This window comes from Rhinoraja longicauda, chromosome 13 (assembly GCF_053455715.1).
Source record: "Rhinoraja longicauda isolate Sanriku21f chromosome 13, sRhiLon1.1, whole genome shotgun sequence".
NCBI lineage: Eukaryota > Metazoa > Chordata > Chondrichthyes > Rajiformes > Arhynchobatidae > Rhinoraja > Rhinoraja longicauda.
Window position 1 is genome coordinate 24289134 of NC_135965.1, and position 24043 is coordinate 24313176.

Consider the following 24043-nt stretch of genomic DNA (forward strand, 5'->3'; position numbering starts at 1 on the left):
GAAACAAGAGATATAGACAATGATGTAGGGAGATAAAGAGCAATGAATGAAAGTTATGCTAAAAGGTAACGACGATAAAGGAATTGGACCACTGTTAGCACTTTGGGTGAAAATTATAAGCTGGTGCGACTTGGGTGGGGGAGGGATGGGGAGAGAGGGAATGTTGGGGCTACTTGAAGTTAGGGAAATCAATATATCACTGGGCTGTAAGCTGCCCAAGCGAAATATGGGATGCTGTTCCTCCAATTTGCATTTAGCCCCACTCTGACAATGGAGGACAGAAAGGTCAGTGTGGGAATGGGAAGTAGAATTAAAGGGTTTAGCACTTCACTTGCACCTCTTCCAACCTCATCTACTGTATCCGTTGTTCAAGATGTGGACTCTTATACATCAGCAACACCAAACGAAGACTTGGCGATTATTTCGCTAAACACCTTCGCTCAGACTGCCTGGACCTAGCTGATATCCCAATTGCTAAACACTTTAATTCTCCTTCCCATTCTCAGCATCTGCAGTTCTTTACTACACATTCTCTGGCACCATCAGCAAATTTGCCAACCCATCTACATTGACGTCTCGGTCATTTGAATTATTCTGATTGTTAATCATACAGAGTCAACTATCAGCCCAGTTTTGAAGTAAAGGTTTGATATCTGTGTTCCTATTTGTAAAACAATCTCATGCTAAAAAAAAGACAAATCAATCTGAAGGGTCCCGATCCATCATCTATCCATGCTCACCAGAGATGCTGCCTGAGTTTGAGTCTTTTTGAGTCTTTTTTGTTTGCTGTTCCTTGTTTCTACAATCTCATACTCATTAGGTTATGCATTGGAGACACAAGAAATTGCAGATGCTGTAACTGAATTTTTAAAAAACTGCTGGAGGAGCTCAGCAGGCTAGGCAGCATCTGTGGAAGGAAATGGACAGTTGAAGTTTCAAGTCAAAATATCGTCCCTTCACTGATGCTGCCTGACCCGCTGAGTCCCTCAAACACTTTGTATTTCAGTTTATCTCTTGACAGTAATGGTTCCTGTATCTCATAGTGGTTAAAATTATGGGTCAGAGCATTTCTTTATAAAGAGAGACTCGATAGACTAAGGCGGCACAGTGGAATCTCCAAAACATAGAAAGCTATGGAACTGGTTTTGGTACATGGAAGTAGACGACGGGGACTTGATGGTGCAGATGAACAGGGTGGGCAGAATGGCCTGTTACTGTGCTGTGTAGCTCCATGGATTTGACACTGCTCCATTAGCTTGTACATGCTAATGTTTTAATGTTCCATGTGCCTGCTGTGGAGAATGGAAGAATTGGTCAACATTTTAAATTAAGCTTTCCCATGTGATTGCAACAGTCAGAGTAAAAAAAGCATTAGTATTTGCGACTAGCTCGCACTCCATTGATACCATATGTCTTAGATTTAATTATGTAGCAACCTTAACTAGCCGTAGCTAGGAACATTTTGGGCGGCACGGTAGCGCAGCGGTAGAGTTGCTGCTTTACAGCGAATGCAGCGCCGGAGACTCAGGTCGATCCTGACTACGGGTGCTGCACTGTAAGGAGTTTGTACGTTCTCCCCGTGACCTGCGTGGGTTTTCTCCGAGATCTTCGGTTTCCTCCCACACTCCAAAGACGTACAGGTATGTAGGTTAATTGGCTGGGTAAAATGTAATTACAAAAAATTGTCCCTAGTGGGTGTAGAATAGTGTTAATGTGCGGGGATCACTGGGCGGCACGGACTTGGAGGGCCGAAAAGGCCTGTTTCCGGCTGAATATATATGATATGATATGATATGATTTGTGATCTGTGAGTGATTCACATCAGTTCACAGTTGATCATCATACCCAGAATGCCCTGATATCAAAAGTTGACGAGTAAGAATAAAAATGTCATGGAACATTGGACTTTGAATAGTGCAGCTCAAGACTGTTGACCATCCAAAGGCAAAACTGATTAGTGAAAGGCAAGACCCTGATCAGAAAAGGATAAGGCAGATACTCTGAGATGTGTTTTTTCCTGTGTGCCTGGGCTGGTGACACATCACTCTTGCCAAATCTGATCTGCAGGGCAGACAGGGTTGAGTAAGGCATTTGGCATGCTTACATTCATTGGACTCATATTGGATTCATATTGAGTACAAGAGTACAAGAATTTGGACGTCATGTTATAACTCTGCAAGATGTTGGTGAAACTGCATTTGGAGTATTGTATGAGTGACTGACATTGTTTTGTCTTTTAATTCAGACTGGCAAACTACACGAATTAGTATTCAGTATTTCAGTAAGCATAATAGGTAGAATCTGGTCATTTAGCCATTGTTATTTCTTACAGTTCATATTAAATGTTGTCAATGCCTGCATAAAAATCCAGAAATGAATATTTAAAAATGCCTTCTTGCTCAGATGCTCGAGTGTTTTGTATTGGGCTTATTCCCGCGGCCCAGGCTTTGGCTTTGAGGAGAAAGTGCGGGTGGTCTCAGGCTATTCCAGGCAGCTCACTCTTGCCTTGAAAGGTGGTGTTGAGAGTCTCAGGCCTGTCCTGGCAGATTGGTCTAAGTCTCAAAGAGGAGGATCTCGTGGTCTTGGGCTTGTCCCGGCAGCTCCAACCTGGCTTTGGAGGTTCTGGCGGTCTTTGGCTTGCCCCTGTCGCTCACTGTTTGTACTCCTGGGGGGGGGGGGGGGCACCCTTGTTGTCTGTGGGCAGGTGAGGATATGCTGGTGGTCTGAGGCTTGCCCCAACGGTTCAGTTTTGGCCACAAGGAGGAGACAATGCCGGTTATGGATTGTCCCGGTGGCTCAATTTTTCCTCCAAGCCTGCTTTTGTGTATAAACGCATTGTTAAAAGAAAAATAATTATGACTATAACACAACTTTCTGTCCTTGCAGGAAGTGATTTGAAGGAACTTTCTGGGTGTAATCCTGAAGAGGAAAGACAAAATGGTATCACCCAAGTTTCCAAAAAGTCAGGTGAGCATCATCAATAGCAATGACTTTACAGAACACACTGTATTTAAGGTGCTAAGAAAGTTCTATGGAGATGCAAAAGTGGTTTTACTCTGAATTCATATCCCAATCAACAGTTTGGGAATTGCTCAGTAGCCATTTGGAAATTTAATTTTGCTGTTGTTTTTTGCTTTATACCATTTTTGTTTCAGTGATGAGTGGTGCAAAATATTTATTTAATGTGTCTGTCATTTCCCTTTTCTGCATTACTAACTTACTGTTACTCCTCTGAGAAATAAATAGAAATAACATCCAACAGTCTGGGAAAATATGCTAAGGCACTACCACCAAAGTCCTAAAGTGCTGGCTGGTTGTTCTGTACTTTTGGATTAATGTGAAGAGAGGGGAAGAGATTGCATGAGAGTCTCTTTGGGCACAGGAGGAGGGGATGGGGAGGGCAATGGGCAGAGAGGATGGGGTGGGCGATGGGGCGGAAGGCATGGGGAGGGCGATGGGGCAGAGGGGATGGCGATGGGCGGAGGGGTTGGGGTGGGTGATGGGGCAGAGGGGATGGGCAGAGGGGATGGGGGGGCGATGGGCAGAGGGGATGGGGGATGATGGGCGGAGGGGATGGGGTGGCGATGGGGCGGAGGGAATGATGTGGCGGAGGGGATGGGGAGGGCGATGGGGCGTAGGTGATGGGATGGGGCGGGGATGGGGTGGCGATGGGGCGGAGGGGGTGGCGATGGGGTGGAGGGGATGGGGTGGCGATGGGGCGGAAGGGATGGGGTGGCGGAGGGGATGGGGTGGCGATGGGGCAGAGGGGATGGGGTGGGCGGAGGGAATGGGGTGGGTGGAGGGGATGGGTTGGACGGAGGATGGGGTGGCGATGGAGGGGGTGGGGGGGCGATGGGGGTGGGGTGGCGATGGGCGGAAGGGGTGGGGTGGCGATGGGCGGAGGGGTGGCAATGGGGGTGGGGTGGCGATGGGTAGAGGGGGTGGGGTGGCGATGAGCGGAGGGGGTGGAGTGGGGTGGCGATGGGGGTGGGGTGGTGATGGGGCGGAGGGGATGGGGTGGCGATGAGGCGGAAGGGATGGGGTGGCGATGGGGCAGATGGGGTGGCGATGGGGCAGATGGGGTGGCGATGGGGCAGAAGGGATGGGGTGGCGGAGGGGATGGGGTGGCAATGGGGCAGAGAGGATGGGGTGGGCGGAGGGGCGGAGGGAATGGGGTGGGCGGAGGGGATGGGGTGGCGATGGGTGGAGGGGGTGGGGTGGCGATGAGCGGAGGGGGTGGGGTGGGCGGAGGGGGTGGGGTGGGAGGAGGGGGTGGCGATGGGGCGGAGGGGATGGGGTGGCGATAGGGCGGAGGAGATTGGGGGACGATGGGCGGAAGGGATGGGGGGTGGAGTGGGTCGGGGTCTGGGTGGGGGAAGGGATTGGGATCTCGGCGGATAGGTTTGGGGTTTTGGTGGGCAGATGGGGTTGGGGAGTCGTGCCAGACGGAGGGGTCGAGGATCTTGGCGCATAGAGGGGCCTCTGGTATCTTGGTGGGCGGAAGGGGCTGGGAGTCTGGGTGGGCGAAGGGGCTGGCAGTTTCAGTGTGTGGAGTGGATTGAGGTGCCTGGTGGACAGTGGGTTGGGGCTGGGGGTTTTGGTGGATTGAAGAGACTGGGGAGCCAGGATGGGCGGCGGGGGTCGGGGTTCTCAATGGACAGTGGTGTCTGGGGGTCTCAGTGGGTGGAGAGGGTTGTGGGTCTCAGTGGGGAGAGAAAGGAACGGGTCTTGGGCGGAAGTGAGTCTCGGGCGGAAGGGGTTGGGAGTCTCGGTGGGTGGAGGAGTTGTCGGTGGGCAGAATGGGATGGGGGTCAATGGGTGGATTGGGTCTTGGTGGGCGAGAGGGTTGAGGCTCGAGGGAGATGAGGGGTTGGGGATCTCAGTTGTTGGAGGGTGTTTGCATTTCTGTGGTCAAATGGGGCTGTTAGTCTCGGTAGGCGGAGTAGAGTAATGGTCTCTGGACTGAGGGGGTTGAGGATTTTTGTGACTGCATGAGTTGAGGATCTTTGTGGGCTCACAGGTTGAGGGTCTCTGGGTTCGTGGGTTGAGGGTCTCTGAATGCACGGGTTGAGGGTCTGGGTGCACGGGTTGGGGGTCTGGGTGCGCGGGTTGCAGATGATCTCTGGGTGCACAAGTTGGGGGTCTGGGTGCACGGGTTGGAGATGCTCTCTCTGGGTGCACGGGTTTGGGGTCTCTGGGTGCACTGGTTGGGGGTCTCTGGGTGCACGGGTTGGAGATGCTCTCTCTGGGTGCGTGGGTTGAGGGTCTCTGGGTGCATGGGTTAGGGGTCTCTGGGTGCGTGGGTTGAGGGTCTCTGGGTGCACGGGTTGGGGATGATCTCTCTGCATGGGTTAAGTGTCTCTATGGGTGCGTGGGTTGAGGGTCTCTGGATGCACGGGTTGGAGACGCTCTCTCGGTGTGTGGGTTGAGGGTCTCTGGGTGCACCGGTTGGGGGTCTCTGGGTGCACGGGTTGGGGATGACCTCTGTGGGTGCATGGGTTAAGGGTCTCTGTGGGTGCGTGGGTTGAGGATCTTTGGGCACGATACAAATTGATTGCTGACAATGACCATGCTTCATAGTTCTGATAGTCATGCCTCATTTTTACGTAGTTTTATTAGTTGTGATGTGCTTTGAGGCTTCCCAAGGTTGTGAAAAGGCCTAACATTATTTGTTTCTTTTTCTCTTATGTATTTGAAGCTGCTTTGAAGGTACATGCTGCAATTTAACATTAATCCTACAGTTATGCACTTTTGAGTTTTGAGCAAGGTCAATATATGTTGGATATTGGTTTTCACTTTTTCTTTCCAGGTTACCCAACACTTCGGATAGAAAAGAATGATCTCAAAAGTGTCACATTAGCAGAGGCAAAAGCTAAAGTGAAGGACATAGCTATCTCCAGAGAGAGGGTCACTCTCAAAGAAGTTCTTCAAGAAGGTGAAGATTTGAAGATTGTAGCAAAAGTTTTTTAATTATTTGACTTTTCAATCCTACACTTTTCCGTTCAAAGATGACTGGGTAATTTCAGAAACAAGACTGATTCTTACTTTCTTGATTGAGTTTTTTTGAGGAGATGATGAAGGTGATTGATGAGGGTAAGGCAGTGGATGTTGTCCAGATGGATTTTAGCAAGGGATTTGATAATGTCCTTCATGATAGTCTAATCTAGAAGATTAAGGTGCATGTGATTAACAGAGACTTTGTAATTTAGATTCTGAACTCACTTTGTCATGGAAGACAGGGTAGTGATGGAATAATGTTACTCTCCTGAAGGTCTCTGACCATGGTGTTTCGCAGAGACCTGTACTGGGATCTGTTGTGTGTGTGTGTGTGTGTGTGTGTGTGTGTGTGTGTGTGTCTCTGTATCTTGGCTGTAAATGTAGAAATCTGGTTAGTAAATGTGCAGATGATACCAAAGCAGGTGGAGCTGTGGACATTAGGAAGGTTGTCACAGGATACAACAGGATATAGTTCACTTACAGACATTGGCAGAGAAATGGCAGATGAAGTTTAATCTGAGCAAGGATCAGGTGTTGCACTTTGGGAGATCGAATATAACAAGAAAATATATAGTTAATTGCAAGACCCTTGACTGCATTGATGTGCAGAGGGATATTGGGATACAATCCAAAGCTCCTTAAAAGTGGCAACACAAGTAGATTGGTAACGAACGCATATGGTCTCCTTGACTTCAGCGGTCAGGTCATCGAGTATAAGAGTCGGGAAGTCATATCGCCTTTTGGTTTGGCTGCTTTGGGAGAATTGTGTACAGTTCTTGTTCTCCCTTTACAGGATTGATGTGAAGGGTTTGGAGGTGGTGCAGAAGAGGTTCGCCAGGCAGCTGCCTGGATTAGAGAGTATTAGCTGTAAGAAGAGCTTGGTTAAACCTGGATTGTTTTAAATTACTGGATTATAGTCATTTAAAGGCCAACTGAACAAAATTTTGATCAAAGTGCATGACTAGAAAGAAAGAGCAGGGATAAGGATAGCAAGGTAAGAGAACCGTGAATGGTTGGTCAGGAAGGAAAAGGAAGCAAATGTCTTGTTTAAGTAGGTAGCATCAGACAGGGTTTATGAGGAATATAAAGTGATTAGGAAAGAACTGGTGAGCGATTAGAAAGGTTAAAAGAGGCCATGAAATGTTATTAGGCGAGTCAGCTTAAGGAAAATCCCACGGCTTTTTATATGTACGTTAAAAATAAGAGTGTGACCTGGGAGACGGTAGGACTGCTCAGGGATAAAGTAGGAAATCTGTGCTTGGATTCGGAGGATACTAAACTATTACTTTGTGTCTGTATTCACTGAGAAGGATTTGGAGAACAGTGAGATCAGTGTGGTGAATACAGGTATGCTAGTTTGAGATCTAGAAGGAGATGGTGCTTGAGGCTCTTGAAGAACATTCAGATGGATGCGTCCCAAAGGCCTGATGCGATCTATCCCAGGTTATTGAGGGAGGCGAGAGAGAATCAAGGCCTTGAAGAAGATCTTTGTTTCTTCTCTAGCCACAGGTGAGGACCCGGATGACTGGTGAGCAGCCATTGCTGTTCCTTTGTTTTAAAAGGGAAGTAGAGAGAATCCAGGAACTGGAGGCCAGTGAGCCTCACGTCTGGTACGGAATTCTTCCAAACAGGATTTAATTTAATTTGGATAGCCACCACAGCTTTGTATGCAGCAGGCTGTGTCTTATTAACTTGAATTGCGTTTTTTAAGGAAGTGATGAAGGAGGTTGATGAAGGTAGGGTAGTGGATGTTGTATGCATGGATTTTAGTAAGGCTTTTGATAAGGTCCCTTGCATTAGGCTGATCCAGAAGATTAACATGTACCCGATTCATGGTGACTTGTTCGTATAGATTCAGAACTGATTTATTTATAGAAGGCAGAGGGTCGTGTGGAAGGTAGATAATCTGGCTAATCTCTAACCAGTGGAGTTCCGTAGGGATCTGTCCTGGGACCTCTGCAGTTTGTGATAAATAAGTAAATGACTTAGACGTAAATGTAGATTAGTTGCTAAGTAAGTTTGCTGACAGCAGCATTTGGACTATTGTGTGCAGTAATGGTTGCCCCGTGACAGGTAAGATGTGGAGGCTTTAGAGCGGGTGCAGACAACGTTTACCAAAATGCTGCTTGGATCGGAGGGTTTCAACTACAAGAAGAGGTTAGATGGACTTACGTTGTTTTTTTCTGGAATGTTGGTGGTTCAGGGGAGATTTGATAAAAGTATATAACATTATGAGAGACACAAATAGGGTAGACAACAACATGTTTTCCAGGGTGGAAATGTTCAACACTAGAGGGCATAGCTCAAAGGTAAGAGGGGAAAAGTTTAATGGAAATATGTGGGGCAATTTTTTTTTACACTGTGAATTGTGGATGCCTAGAATGCATTGTTAGGGGTGGTGGTGGTGGTGGGGGCAGGTACAACAATGGCATCAAGAGGCTTTTAGATAGGCATACACAAATGCAGGGAAAAGGGAGATGTACAGGCATGAGATCAGTTTAACTTGGCATCAAGTTAGGCACAGACTTTGGTTCCTGTGCTGTACTATTCTATGTGATAGGGGCGAAGTGGGGGGAGGGGGGGCGGGGGGTTGATAGGCAAATAGTTGGGACAAAGGCCAGAGATGAAAAAACATAAGATGAGAGACAAAAGGAGTAAGAGTTACGAATTGTGCAGTCAGAGAAAGGAGTGTCTGGGGAGGGGGGAAATATGTGTGAATTCAGGCTGGACCCTCTCCCCTGAGGGTGGGGTAAAGAAAGAGGAATGATGGGGGAGAAAAGGGAGGGGTGGAAGGTCTGAGAGGTTACCTAAAATTGGAGAATTCAATGTTCATATCATGGGTTGCAAGGTACCCAAGTGTAATATAAGATGTTGTTCCTCCAGTTTGTGTATGGCCTCACTCTGGCAATGGAAAAGGCCCAGGACAGAATTGTCAATAAGGGAATGGAAAGGGGAGTTAAAATGGTTAGTAACCAGGGAATCCATTAGGCCTTGGTGGACCAATAGCAAATGTTCTGGTATCTTTGCACTCCCACATCTCAACCAATTCCTTCTGTTTTTTCAACTCTAACCTTTGCCATCCATCTGCCGATCAACCCCCCCCCCCCGCCTGAGTTCACATCTCACTCACTGCATTTTGTCCTGCTCCACTTCTCTTCCAGTTTTCTTCCCCCCACAATCAGACTGAAGAAGAGTCCCGACCCGAAGCGTCACCTATCCATGTTCTCCAGGGATGCTGCCTGACCTGGTTACTCTAGCATTTTGACTTTTTCAGCAAAATAGATCTTGCATAGATTTTGAAAGTTAAATCTGAAGCGTAAATTAATTAGCTTGATGGCTCTCCATATAACATTTGGTTAACTTTGTTTCAGGTACATTTGGTCGTATCTTTCTTGGGATTTTAATTGATGAGAAAGATCCAAGTAAAGAAAAATATGTTTTTACTAAAGCAGTAAAAGGTAAGTAATCATCTTGTAAATGTTGTACCTAATTGAATACACAGCTCTGAGGTCGACTAACTGTCTCCACCTCAAAACTTTGTTTTTTGGCCTTATTAATGTGTTGGTATTTTTAATGTACTTTTCATCTATTCCTAGTTCCCTTTGCTCCTTTATCCAGTTTAGATTTTTATTTTTCTATTCCAATGTATGGGGCTTCTTCATTCATCCATGCAAAACGCATCATTGCAAGCTCATTGGCAAGAAAATTACATTGCTATTTAATATATCCCTGCACTGCACTCGGTTTCAACTGAATCTCAGAGTTTTATCAGTCTTCCATTCTGTGTCCGGTTTTGTGTGATTTCTGCCACTAATCTCCCGATTTCAGATTTTCTTAATTTAGATATGAATCTAATGTGCAGTACTTTACCAACATTTAATTTATTATTATTGTCTGTTCTTCCTGTTATTTCCAAGAATTAAGCGTTTGGTAAACATTAAGGTACTGATAACTGTCTTTTTCAGGCATGTTTCTTGAAATTTCTGAGCAATAACTCCTTTACATTTCCTCATGCTGTCAGTGGCAGCCGTTTTATTTCCATCTGCCTTCTTAAATAATTCCATTAATGGTGTTTAAGATATCTGAGAGCTGTACAGTACAAAAGCAGGCCTTTTGGCCCACCTTGTACATGCCAACCAAGTTGGCATATTGGGCTGCCCATTTACCTGCATTTGGCCCATATCCATCTAAACCTATCCAAATAGCTGTCCAAATGTATTTTAAAAGTCGTAATCAGTGAGCAACTGACAACAAGAACAAAAGAATGGGACTTTCAAAAGTCAGCAGCCAGTTAACGAGGCTCATTCAGTTTTTGCAACTGAAAGGAGAAGGAGATCAGAATATTAAAAAGACTGGCAGCTCAAAGTCATATTCAGTGAACAACTGGAATAGAAGGGGGGGGAGGATTTATTTAAAAGTCAGCAGCCAATTAATGAGGCACATTCAGGTTTGCAGCTCAAAACAGTTTGCATCCTGGATTGAGTGCTCTCAGTGGGTGCATAACACGGAAGGCAGACACTAGTGGAGAGGCCTGTTAGCACCGGCTGTAGAGAGGTGCAAGTGTTGTGCGGAGAGTAAATGTGAGGTTTTGGCTTGAGAGGGTGATTGCGGGAAAAGGCATGGATTTTTTTTGTCTTCCATTCCTAAATCTTCCCGGGTTTATTGCAGCAAAAGTTGTAGTTAGGGTAGTGGCATGCTCCTCTTGGAGGACATGGGATGTCAGGGAGACTTCCAGTGTCCCTGAGAACTACACCTGTGTGAGGTGCGTCCAGCTGCAGCTTCTTACGGCTGCATTAGAGAACTGGAGCAGCAGCTGGACGACATCCGGATCATCAGCTGGGTGACCTCTGGATCATCCAGGAGACTGTCATAGATAGGAGTTACAGTGAGGTGATAATATCGAGGGTACTGGCAGAAAGTAGATGGATGGCCACCAGGAAAAGGAGTAGGCAGAGTGCAGCAACCCCCTGTGGCCATTCTCCTTGACAACAGATATGCAATACCGAAGGCTCCTGCCCTCAAACGTCACCCATCTATGTTCTCCTGAAATGCTGCCTGACCCGCTGAGTTTTGCACTTTTTTTGTAAATCAGTATCTGCAGTTCCTTGTGTCTCCATGAAGGCTAAGGAACTTGGGCCAGTCAATGAGGATGTCAGGAGGATGGTCCGTATAACGGTCAAGTAGGTGCTGGATGTCCTGGGGCCTATGAAGGTAGATAAATTTCCTGGACCTGATCATATATATTGAAGGATGCTGTGGGAAGCTAGAGAAAAAATTGGGGGCTCCTGGCTGTGGTTTATATCAACAATTTGGATGACAATGTACAATAGTAAATTTGCAAATGACATTAAAGTGGGTGGTATTGTAGATAGAGAAGATGGTTATTAAAAATTACCGCAAGATCTTGATCAGTTGGGAAAGTGCATGAGGAATGTCTAATGGAGTTTAATGACGATACGTACAGGAGGGTGAAGGGTGATTTTATAAAGATGTATATGATCATGAGAGAAATAGATAGGGTAGATGCATAGAGTCTTTTACCCAGAATAGGAGAATCAAGAACAAGAGGTGTAAGATATTATGGTGATTGCAAGTAGACGGAAACAAAGACAGGTTTTCAGATGAGCAGTTGCCAGTGTGGATCTTCTTTATTTTACAGAAGTACACTGCGCCTACTCACACACATATTCGCGAGACTGATAAGATATGAATATATCACATGACTCAAATCACACCACCACTCAGTACTCCTTTCTTAAAGGTAAAGTTACCATTATATATACTACACTGCTCTCCCCTTGGAAAAGATAATATTGTAAATTAGCCAATTAAGAACAATTTTCTTTACTTTTACAAATTTAATCTGATGAGTTTACGTTTACACACTCTTTCTGATCTCCTGAACGGTTTAGGGGGAGTGTCCGGTGCGGTTCTGAATGAGAGTCAGTTTGTGGCTATGAATGAGAGTCATTTTCCGGATCATTTCCCTTTGTCTCCACTATCTTTGGAGAATCTGATCTTGTATCTGAACTTGGAATAATACCAAAGTCTGACAGATCTGCTTCTTCGTCTACGCATTGCATTCCTTGCTGGGATCATATGGTTTGTGTGCATACTTCTAACACGTCCTCCGATTTCTACCGAGTACCTCCTCAATCCCCTTTGAGTGGCTATCTACTAAAACAAGAAAATTATTATTCCCTTGCCAACAATTTCAATATTTGATTCTTTGCTGTTGTGCTGCTTGCAAAATGTCGCCATAGAATGGCAATAGAATGTATCTCTGACAAGTGTGAAGTGATGCATTTTGATGTTAAACAAGGGCAGAATATACACAGTAAATGACAGGGACCTGGGGAGTGTTATTAAACATAGAGACCGAGTGGTGCAAGTGGCAACACAGGTAGGCAAGATTGTGAAGAAAGCATATGGCATGCTTCATTGGAAGGGGCATTGAGTACAAGAGTTGAAACATCATGTTACAGCTGTACAAGATCTTGGTGCCGTTGCACTGAAATACTGCGCGCAGTTCGGGTTACTGTATTATAGGAAGGATGTGATTAAGTTAGAGACGGTGCAGATTCACAAGGATGTTGCTGGGAATATAAGCAGAAACTGGATTGGCTAGGACTTTTTCCCCATGAGCAGAGGAGGCTGAAGGGTGATCTTTATAGTGGTTTATAAAATCATAGGTGGAAGAGATAAGGTGGATGGACGCTGTCTTTTCCTGGGAATTGGGAGTCTAAAACTAAAGGGCATAGATTTAAGGTGAGTCATATAACAGTACAGCATAGGAAACTGGGCCCTCGGCCCAGCTCGTTCATACTGACCAAGTTGCCTAACAGAGTAAGTGAAACTTGCCTGTGTCTGGTCCACATCCCTTCAAACCTTTCCTTTCTATGTACCAATCCGTGTCTTTTAAATGCCTTAATCATACCTACCTCTACCAGTTCCTCTGAGAAAGGGAGGATTTAAAGGGGACCTGAGGGCAAGTTTACCCTACACAGTTGCCAAAGGAAGTGGTAGCACAAAGTACAATTATAATGTTTAAAAAACATTTGGACAAGTATATGGCTAGAAAAAATTTAGATAGTCCTGGGCCAAATGCAGGAAAATGGGACAAGCTCAAATAGGTACCTTGGTTGGCACGGGTAAAGAGCATGTTTTCATGGCATAACTGACTATTCAAGTTCTCTTGAATGCCAGGAGGTGCTTGGAAATAAGATTGCTGAGTTTTAAAGAAACTGTAATTGATTTGATCTAGAAAAGGCAAATTACAACACTATTAGGCAGGAGCTCAGGAGCGTACATTGGGAGCAGTTATTATTGGGTAATATTTAAGATACATGGAATTCATAGTGATTTGGTGTTGTAGAACTGAAATACCTAGGAGTACAGGTACACAGTGCCTTGAGGTGGCACTACATGGACAGGATAATGAAGAGGGCATTTGGCAGGCTTGCCTTCAGTCACGGCATAGGCCTCAGTAGTTGCAACATCATATTGCAACTGTACAAGTTCTTGGTGAGATTTGAGTTGAGGGTGGTGGGTATATGGAGCGAGCTGCCAGACGATGTGGTAGAGGTGGGTACAATTACAATTTTTTTTTTAAGACATCTAGACAGGTACATTAATATGAAAGATTTAAAGGGATATGGGTAATACACGGGCAAATGATCTAGATTGGATAGACAACTTGGTCGGCATGGACGAGTTGGGCTGAGTGACATGTTTCCATGCTGAATAACTATTACACTCCATGGCTCTAATCTAATTGTTATACCTAAAGCACTGAAGAGTTTGAATTTAGTTGAAAGCAGCATGGCATTTGCCACCCAACTTAACTAATTGTAAATCCGATAGTTATATTTATCATAGAGCGTGGAAGCAAGCCCTTTGGCCCAATCTATTCCTCTTATGTTTGTGTACACCTCTGTAAGATATGCCGTGGAGATGTAATCCCCCCATCTCCCCCATGTGGTCGGGTAGAGCTGCTGCCTCACAGCGCCAGAGACCCGGGTTCCATCCTGACCTCGGGTACTGTTTGTGTGGAGTTTGCACGTTCTCCCTGTGACCTGCATGGGTTTTCTCCGGGTGCCTCGGTTTCTTCCTACATTCCAAAGATGCAGGTTTGTGGGTTAGAAACATAGAAAATAGGTGCAGGAGTAGGCTATTCGGCCCCTCGAGCCTACAACGCCATTCAATATGATCATGGCTGATCGTCCAGAATCAGTACCCCGTTCCTGCTTTTTCCCCATATCCCTTGATTCCGTTAGCCCTAAGAGCTAAATCTAATTCTCCAGTGAATTGGCCTCCGCTGCCTTCTGTGACACAGAATTACACAGATTCACAACTCTGGGTGAAAAGGTTTTTCCTCATCTCACCTCATCCAGGCCTACCACTTATTCTTAGAAACTTAGAAACATAGAAAATAAGTGCGGGAGGAGGCCATTTGGCCCTTCGAGCCAGCACCGCCATTCATTGTGATCATGGCTGATCATCCACAATCAGTAACCTGAGCCTGCTTTCTCCGCATATCCCTTGATTCCGCTAGCTCCTCGAGCTCTATCTAACAGTGAACCCTGGTTCTGGACTCGCCCAACATGGGGAATATTTTTTTCCTGCTTAATTAGGGTTAATTGGATTCTGTAAATTGTCAATTGTCCCTAGTGTGTGTAGGATAGTGCTAGTACGGGTGACTGATGGTTGGCATGGACTCAGTGGGCCGAAGGGCCTGCTTCCACGTGTCATGTGCAGGCACAAACATTGTGGGCTGAAGGGTCCATTCCTGTGCAGTATTATTCGGTCTAATGGTGCAGAATTTATTTTAATCTTTGACCTCAAACCTAAAGCAATCATTCAAAAGGATTTTTTTTCAAATGAATGAGATGCTGGTGATTGACAGCATGCATTGCTGCTGCCTCACAGCTCCAACAACCCACCTTTGATCCTAACCTCTGGTGCTGTTTATCTGGAGTTTGCATATGGTGTCTGAGTAAGTTTGCCCCAGGTGCTCGTGTGTCATCCAAAATCCCTAGGATGTCCTGGTTTGTAAGTCGTGGCTTTTGTAAATTATACCCATTTTATTGGATAATGGAGATATAGTCAATGGGCATGTGACTAGGATTATAAGGAAATAATTGATGGAATTGCACTTATAGTATTGTCTAAGAGAATACGGGAGTGAGTTTTTCTCAATAAACCACTTCTGCTTGAACTTGTGAATGCTTGTTTACGGATTAGTTCCTAGTACAAAATGACATGGTGCTATTAGCCACATGCACACAAAACTATAGCTTTAAAAGTGGTGATTTCTACTGTTGTTTAATAGAAAGAAGGAACAAATTTTGTTAAAAAATATGTGCAAGTGCTATAATTTATTTTTGTTTCCTTTTGTAGACCATGCTTCAGAGGTACATGTAACCATGATGTTGACAGAGAGCTGCAAACTGCGGGGACTCCATCACAGGTAAGCAAAATTAACTTTCATCTGTCATTCTTCTTAGGCGGTTCATTGGGGTTAAGTGTGTCTTGCTTCAGTGTTTATTATTTTGAGCCTGCAAAGACAAATGAGTCCTGTGTGAGAACAGTGAACTTACATACAATTTTTGCTCGTCTTTTACAGTAGCTGCGATTCTGTTCTCATCTTCTGTCCATCTTATTCGCTTTTATGCCTTGTTTCTCAGTTTACTTTTCAGTCTTGTTCTCAATATTTGCCTATCATGTGACATCCACCCCTAAATTTTATTTGGTTCAACATATTCTCCCCCTCCCCCTCTCTTGAACTCTGTTGCATTATATTTTTATCTTCCACTGTTTGTGCATGGCTTGCAGGTGCTCCTGATAGAGACGCTAAGTGTAGTGGGAGCTACCTGCTTCTCTGTCAATGCGAGCAGTCTTGGGTGAGGGATCCCCAGGAATTAATGGAGAGAGTTTGGCGGTACTTCTGCAGTGCTTTGACAAGCCAGTTTCAGGTTTGCTTTTCAGACACAATGGAGCCGTTTCATTAGTTTCTTTAGTTTCATTCACGTAGAATCATTGATTTGTACTGGTACAGGAGAGGCTACTTGTATTGTGAAAATCCCCCAAAAATGCAGATGCTGGCAAACTGAAATAAATATTGCAATTGCTAGAAACATTCAGCAGGCCAGACAGCCTCAATAGAAAGGGAATCAGAATTAATGTTTCAGGTTAAATACCTTAATCATAACAGTTCAGCAATGAGGTGGTTACATCAGCGAATACACAGCCAAAGTACTGGACCATGGTTCCAGATGCACGTTCAAATTCCACTGCAGCAACAGAGTTTAAATATAATCAATTTAATCTATCTGAACTTAAAGAAAAATAGATTTAAAAAAATAATGATATGATTCATTAATGACCTTTGGGTAGAAAATTGTTGCTCGATCTGGCGGATGTGTTATGACTCAACAGTGTAGCTGTCACGTAACTGCCATACTTCATTAAAAGCCCGTTTCCACCCCATTATAGATGTGATCTCCAGACCTTTAGTGTTCATATTTACATATTATAGATCGAGATAATAGAGTAAATGGAAAAGAATTGCGTTCAGCAAACAGAACAGCACAGGAATGTTTGTGCAGAAGATGATAAACTGAACTAAATTAAGGTTAAACTGAAGAAACAAAGAAGTTTCTTTATTGGAGCTATTTATGTTGTGCTACCATCACCGAAGAAACTCAAACAGTGGGTAGATGGGGACCCAGCGTGCCCCCTGTGTTCAGAGGTGGCAACGTTGAGGCATATTTTGTCAGGATGTTAGACTAGTCTTTCTCAAGGTCGACATACATGGCAGCATAACTTAGTCTTGAAGTGGTAAGCTGAGAGGATGAGAGCACAGGTGAATTCAGTGTGCAATACGACTGAGAGTGTAGCTATTCATTTTGTTCGTGAGGGAGAGAAAGGTAGAGGAGGAAAGTTTTCATACAGACATGAAGGTCAGCTAAGGGGAACTATTGATTGGGAAATGCAGGTAGACTTGGGATGAAAGCTTCTTGTTCTGCAGGAAATAATTAGTACTCGTTTGAGGCTAGATTATAGTGAAAGCAGACTGTCAACTGTAAAATCACGGACTATTTCTCGTGATTTTTCTGCCTGAAGCACCAGAGGTTGAGGGCCATACTACGGCAACAAGCTCCTGCCTGGAAGCAAACATCACACTGGCACCATCTCTACCATGGCATGTTGTTCTAAGTGACCAAGAATTACGCCCATCCATGAGAGGGGCTGGGTTTAGGCATTTCCCTAACCAGCTGTGAAAAGTGCATGATTAATGGCTTTGCAGTTGGATGGTCAACATGGAGAAGGGGTGGGGGGAAAGATGGGATGAGGAAGGAGAATGGGTTGTGGGATGCAAGCCAGGGCAAAAAACATGATGGGGTATCTGTATTGGGAAGAGTGGATGTTAGAAAGGAAGTACAGGAAAGGAGGAAGCTATTTCCCAATGCTAACCAAGGTCCCTGGATTGGAGCTTCAAGCTCTTGAAGACAATGCAGTTACAGGAAATATTTTTCTACGATTTCTTTCTTCTGATCGATTTGAACTTTGTGTGTAATGAGGAATTAGGTGTCACTGGCAGTGGAGGTCGGGGCTGGAACCTCTCCTGTTTCGAAAACAGCAGGAGCAAGAGATGGTGTTTGATTGTGACTAATATTGTGTTGTTTTTGGACCAGAAACCTTCTGCCCATCAATCATGTTTGCATAGAGGATGGGGAGAGGCCCATGGTACTGCTACCTTATATGAACTGGGGAAATCTAAAGCTCTTCCTTCGACAATGCAAACTTGCTGAAGCCAACAATCCACAGGTAACTTCTAAATATTTTTAAATAATTTATTTAGTTATGTTATACAGCCTGGAAATAGACTCTTCAACCTAACTCGTTCATGCCAGTCTGAAGAAGGGTCTTGACCCGAAACGTCATGCATTCCTTCTCTTCCGAGATGCTGCATGACCCGCTGAGTTATTCCCGCATTTTGTGTCTACCTTAGTTCATGCCAACCCTGATGCTATCCAAATGTTTTTTAAATGTTGTAATTGTACCACCTCCACCTCCACTGGCAGTTTGTTCCATACCTGCAACAGCCTCTGTGTGACAAACCTTCCCCTCGGAAACCCCTTTAAATCTTTTCCTTCGCACCTAAACCTATGCTCTCTAGTTTTAGACTCGCCTACTCTGGGGGGAAAAAGACTGCACCAGTTCACATTATGCCCCTCATGATTTTAGATACCTCTGTAAATTATCTTGTAGGTATCTAGAAGGACAGAGGCATGCCTCTGCTTTCTACACTCCAGGGTAAAAAGCCCCAACTTATTCACTCTCCTTATAACTCAAGCCCTCAGTCCTGGTAATGTCCCTGTGAATCTTTTCTGGTATGCCATCTTTGATACTGTTGAGGGAAATGACCGTGCAGGAGAGAGCAGCAGCTAGGTCGGTACTCGGCCTGGCTCCAAGGCACAGTGGGGTAGGTTGAAGTCAGGCAGTGCGATAGTGATAGGAGACTCGATAGTTAGGTGAGCAGTCAGGAGTTTCTGTGGTAGCAAATGGGACTCCAGGATGGTTTGCTGCGTCCCTGGTGCCAGGGACCTGGGTGTCATGGAGCAGCTGTTTCCATCCTGTATGACTCCATGACTCCATCATTGAGTTTTTCAGATATGGAAAAGAAAAATGGCATCAGCGGGCAGCAATTTAATCATCTGAAAGTGATAGAATTTCTAGCACTGTATGTTCCATGTGTTGTTTAAAATGGAAATTATAGAGATGACATTAAAATTGTTATGTATTCTACAAGTATGACAATTTTGTATTATTTTTGTTTATTTTTGGATCTAGGAAAAGTAATTCTCTTCAATGTGATTTAAAAACAAAATTATACATGGGCCATTCAAGTAATGGTTATGTCTTTTTCACAGGCAATATCACAGCAGGACCTTGTTCATATGGCTATTCAGATTGCCTGTGGGATGAGTTACTTGGCAAGGAGAGAAGTTATTCATAAAGACCTTGCGACAAGAAATTGCGTGTGAGTGCAAGAGATTACTGCATAAAATTTCCAATTCAAGCATTTCGTATTTGTATGGCTAGGGGACCATGTTGGCTTTGAAGTATGCAAAATGTATAGAACTCTTTATGGGGGTTCCAAACAATTCCATTTGATTTATTCTGTCCTTACACCTAGTCTGAGTCCACATGCAACTCTAACTGACCTGAAATTACCTAGCAAGTCATTATGATCTTTCCAACCACCTTTTTCAGAGTCTCTTCATAGCGATTGCTATGGTTCATGATATTTTGGGTTCGCATTAACTGCCGGCCTTTCTAAAGATGCTCACTTAGTATTTGGAAATAAAAATTAACATAAAGAGGATTGGAATTTGACAGCATCAGCGTCACAATGTGACTTTAGAACTGGAAATATGAATACTAGGTAATGCCACCCCTTCACAGTTCACAGTCATCATGTCATGCAGCACAGAAACAGGCTCTTCAGCTGACCATGTCTACACAAACCATCGAGCATTTCTGTTCACATTTACTCCTGCTCCAACCTATTTTTACAATACAATACAATATATCTTTATTGTCATTGTACAGGGGTACAACGAGATTGGGAATGCGCCTCCCATACAATGCAATGAATTAATTAGCTAATCAATATTAATTTAAACAACCTAATGAAACAACCCAATGAAACATATTCTCGCCATAGTGTCCCAACCCTACTGACTCAACCACTCACCTACACATTAGCAGCAATTTACTGTGGCAAATTAGCCTACCAGTCTGCAGAGCACCCAGACGAAGTCTACGCAGTCACAGGGAGAATGTACATACTACACACAGGTAGCACCCGAGAACGGGATTGAAGTAGTCGGAGGATATTTCCAGCAGTGGGAGAGTCTAAGCCCTGAGGCAATTAAGACCTGTGACAATTCCCCTGCAAAACAAGTATTACCTTTTTGGACACAATTCTGATCTCTTCTGGGGCAGAGGTGACCTAGAACATAGAACAGCACATCACAAGAATCCACAATGTTTGTGCCAAACATAATGTCAAGTTAAACTGATCTCATCTGCTTGATCAATGCCCCTCTATTCCTGGCACTTCCATGTGCTTATCCAAAAAGCCTCTTCAAAGCCACTTTCGTATCTGTGGCAGTATCTGTCAGACCTGTACAAAAGGGATAGGTTGCATCTTAACTGGAGGGACACTAACATCCTTGCAGGGAGGGTTGCTAGTGCTACTCGGGAGGGTTTGAATGAGAATGACTGGGGAGAGCGTGGGGGGGGGGGGGGAGGGAGTGGTGAGGGGCGTGGGGGGAACCAGAGCAGCAAATCAGCAAATCAGCAAATGGGGGCCTGATGAAACATAGAAAATAGGTGCAGGAGGAGGCCATTCGGCCCTTCGAGCCAGCATCGCCATTCATTGTGATCATGGCAAAAAAAAAGGATAAATCGAGGCCGGCAACAAATGACCTCAGGCAAAGAGATTCACTGATCGGCCGATTGTTGGCTAGAGGCGGTGTGAGTCCAAGAGAGATATGTCATTGCGAATTGTGGAACTGGTTAATGGATTTTTAGTGGAGGAGGGGTGGGGAAGAAAGTGGAGGCGGGGCAGAAGATATTTGTAGAAGTTACCTAAAATTAGAGAATTCAGCGTTCATACCACTGGGTTGTAAACTACCCAAGCGGAATATGATGTGTTGTTCCGCCAATTTGTGTGCGGTCTCACCCTGGCAGCAGTGGAAGCCCAGGACAGAAAGGTTGGAATGGGAAGGGAGTTAAAGTATTTAGCCACCAGGGGATCCTGTAGCATGGCCGACCAAGTGTAAGTGTTCATCAAAATGGTCATCGAGTCTACGCTTTGTCCTGCCAATGTACAGGAGCCCACAACAGGAGCACCGGGTGCAGTAGATAAGATTAAAGGAGGTGCAGGCGAACCCCTGTCTCAACTGGAAGGACTGTCGGAGTCTCTGGTTGGAGTCGAGGGAGGAGGTATAAGGACAGGTGTTGCATCTCCTGTGATTGAAAAGGAAAGTACCCAGGGAGGTGGTGGTTTGGGTGGGAAGGGGCGAATGAGCCATGGGAATTAAGTGATGTTTTATTTTGGCACACAACAATAGAAATATTAATAACAAAAATAGCAGCTGCCAAGAATTTCTTTACATTGCAATCTTAGATTTACCTACGTTCAAAATTCAGTCAAAATGCAAGAAGGTGCTCTCAAACTTCATAATGAAGGTAGGTTTCATAAAATGCAGGATATGCTATTCATGCAGGTATATCTTGTACTGTAGAAAGCTAGGCAGACTTGTATTAAGATTTAATTCATGTAGCAAAGAATTGCCAGCATTGCAATGTATTCAGTTGCTATCTGGTCTGGATGTGCACACCTACCATCGGTCAGAGATTTTCTGATTTCCAGCATTTGTTTTAAAATGTGAAAACTGGTACCAGATTTTGTATATTTTGACTTGAACATTCCTATCACTTATATGAGTTTTTTTGCTAATTGTAAGTCTGTATTCACCCTAGCATTGATGATGGCCTTCAGGTAAAGATTGCAGACAATGCTCTCTCCAGGGATCTCTTCCCCATGGACTATCATTGCTTAGGGGACAATGAAAACAGACCTGTTCGATGGATGGCATTGGAAAGCCTTGTCAACAATGAGTTTTCAAGTGCTAGTGATGTGGTAAGTCATCTGTTCCAAAGTATGTTGAAATACAAATACCATTATATTTACAATAAAGGAGGAGGTAGTTTAGTTTATTGTCAAATGTACCGAGGTATATAATCATAATTGTAATTTATTAGCCAAGTATGTTTTGCAACATACGAGGAATTTGGTTTGCCATACTGTCATACCAAAAAAGCAACAAGACACACAAAGACATAAAAAATTGACATAAGCATCCACCATAGGTCTCCTCCCCATTCCCCACTGTGATGGAAGGCAATAAAGTCTTATTCTTCTTTTCTCCTTTTCTCCCGCGGTCGGAGGAGTCGAACCATCCGCAGTCAGGGCGATTGAAGCTCCTGCGTCAGGGCGATTGAAGTTCCCACGTCAGGGCGATCTAAACTCCTGCGTCGGGGCGGTCGATGCTCTGCGGCTTGGAGCTCATGAAGTCTGTCTCTAACCAGGGACCGTGAGTTCCACGTTGTTAAAGTCCGCAGGCTCCCGTGGTTGGAGCTCCGAGGTCGATCCCTGGCAAAGGGATCGCCAGCTCACGATGTTAAGTCCGCAGGCTCCCGCAGTTGGAGCTTTGAGGTCCCAGCAAGAGGCCGCAAGCTCCACGATGTTAGGCCGCAGTGCAGACGGAGATACGACACGGAAAAGGTCGCATCTCCGTCGAGGAAAGAGATTTAAAAAGTTTCTACCCACCACCTCCCACATAATACAAAACTAAAGATAAACTAAAACATACATTTTACAACAAACTAAAAACAATATATGGTGAATTGGGAACAAGAAAGGGTAATAGAGAGTGTGGAATAGCATAGATTTTGTTTGGAAGCAGGTGGTGGCAACGCAATTTTTAGGAATTTGGGAATGACGGTGAGTATTGAATAATTTGAAGCTGTTGAGAAATAAAACCAGAGATTTCAATCACAGAACGGTTGCATTCAGGGAAAAGATTATTAATGCTATGTAATAATGCAGAACAGTGGCGCAGCGGTAGAGTTGCTGCCTTACAGCGCCAGAGATCTGAGATCGATCCTGATAATTAAAGGTCAAATATGAGTTCCAATGGTTCATATTCAGGAATGATTAGACGGGAAGGCAGAAAGACTAGTCTCAGAAAGAGGATGACCTGGAACGTTCAAGGCAGAATCTTTCAGTTCAGAATGAAGGAACTCTGCTGGGATTGTGCTGTAGGCATCTAATTAGAGGGAAGGAGGTTGAAGAGCAAATTTGCAGCGAAATGCAGTGGTATGCAAAAACCAGATTGATCCCTGGGATGGCAGGACTTTCATATGAAGAAAGACTGGATAGACTAGGCTTATACTCGCTGGAATTTAGAAGACTGAGGGGGGATCTTATTGAAACATAAAATTCTTAAGGGGTTGGAGAGGCTAGATGCGGGAAGATTGTTCCCGATGTTGGGGAAGTCCAGAACCAGGGGTCACAGCTTAAGGATAAGGGGGAAGTCTTTTAGGACCGAGATGAGAAAACATTTCTTCACACAGAGAGTGGTGAGTCTGTGGAATTCTCTGTCACAGAAGGTAGTTGAGGCCAGTTCATTGGCTATATTTAAGAGGGAGTTAGATGTGGCCCTTGTGGCTAAAGGGATCAGGGGGTATGGAGAGAAGGCGGGTACAGGTTACTGAGCTGGATGATCAGCCATGATCATATTGAATGGCGGTGCAGGCTCGAAGGGCCGAATGGCCTACTCCTGCACCTATTTTCTATGTTACACAGCAGTGGCAATGGAGGTTTTCAACTTTTCGAGCAAAGACTGGAATAGGGGTGAGATATACCTAAAAACTTTTGTGATCAATGTTTGTTTAAGCCCAACAAGGGAGGCAATGTTACTAGACTTGATTCCTGGAAAAGACAAAACCAATTAGAGCACTGGTCAATAGGGAACGTCTACAAAATAGCACACATAATATTAAATGGCGAGGAAAGAGCCTGTGATTGGGTTTTCCATTTGTATGTAGAAGATATGATAATGCTTAATGTCGACATCAAAATCTTGCCAGCCAATCTGCTCAGATGTAAAGGCTGTTTTTTGTGAACCAGGAATTGTGCAGTGTCACAGAATGCATGAAAATCCAATCCAAATAATTTTGTTTTTAATTTTTAAGTGGGCATTTGGCGTTACACTGTGGGAATTAATGACTCTGGGACAGACACCATATGTCGATATTGATCCTTTTGAGATGGCTGTTTATCTAAAGGATGGATACAGAATAGCCCAGCCAATCAACTGCCCAGATGAATTGTAAGTAACCATTTAATGGTGGTTTTTTTTGTGTGTAAACCTAATTTATAGCAGAAATTTTTGTTATGAAGCAA

General features: G+C 44.5%; 1 protein-coding gene across 1 annotated transcript in view; it reads left to right on the forward strand.

The window, feature by feature from the left end:
* ryk (receptor like tyrosine kinase) overlaps positions 1-24043 on the forward strand; it is a 63837-nt gene that overhangs the window by 29898 nt on the left and 9896 nt on the right. Inside the window, exons 8-15 of the mRNA XM_078409922.1 lie at positions 2887-2967; positions 5810-5935; positions 9369-9455; positions 15397-15466; positions 17694-17826; positions 18933-19042; positions 21556-21715; positions 23833-23969. Of these exons, the coding sequence (XP_078266048.1) occupies positions 2887-2967; positions 5810-5935; positions 9369-9455; positions 15397-15466; positions 17694-17826; positions 18933-19042; positions 21556-21715; positions 23833-23969 (904 nt within the window). The remainder of the gene's footprint in view (positions 1-2886; positions 2968-5809; positions 5936-9368; positions 9456-15396; positions 15467-17693; positions 17827-18932; positions 19043-21555; positions 21716-23832; positions 23970-24043) is intronic.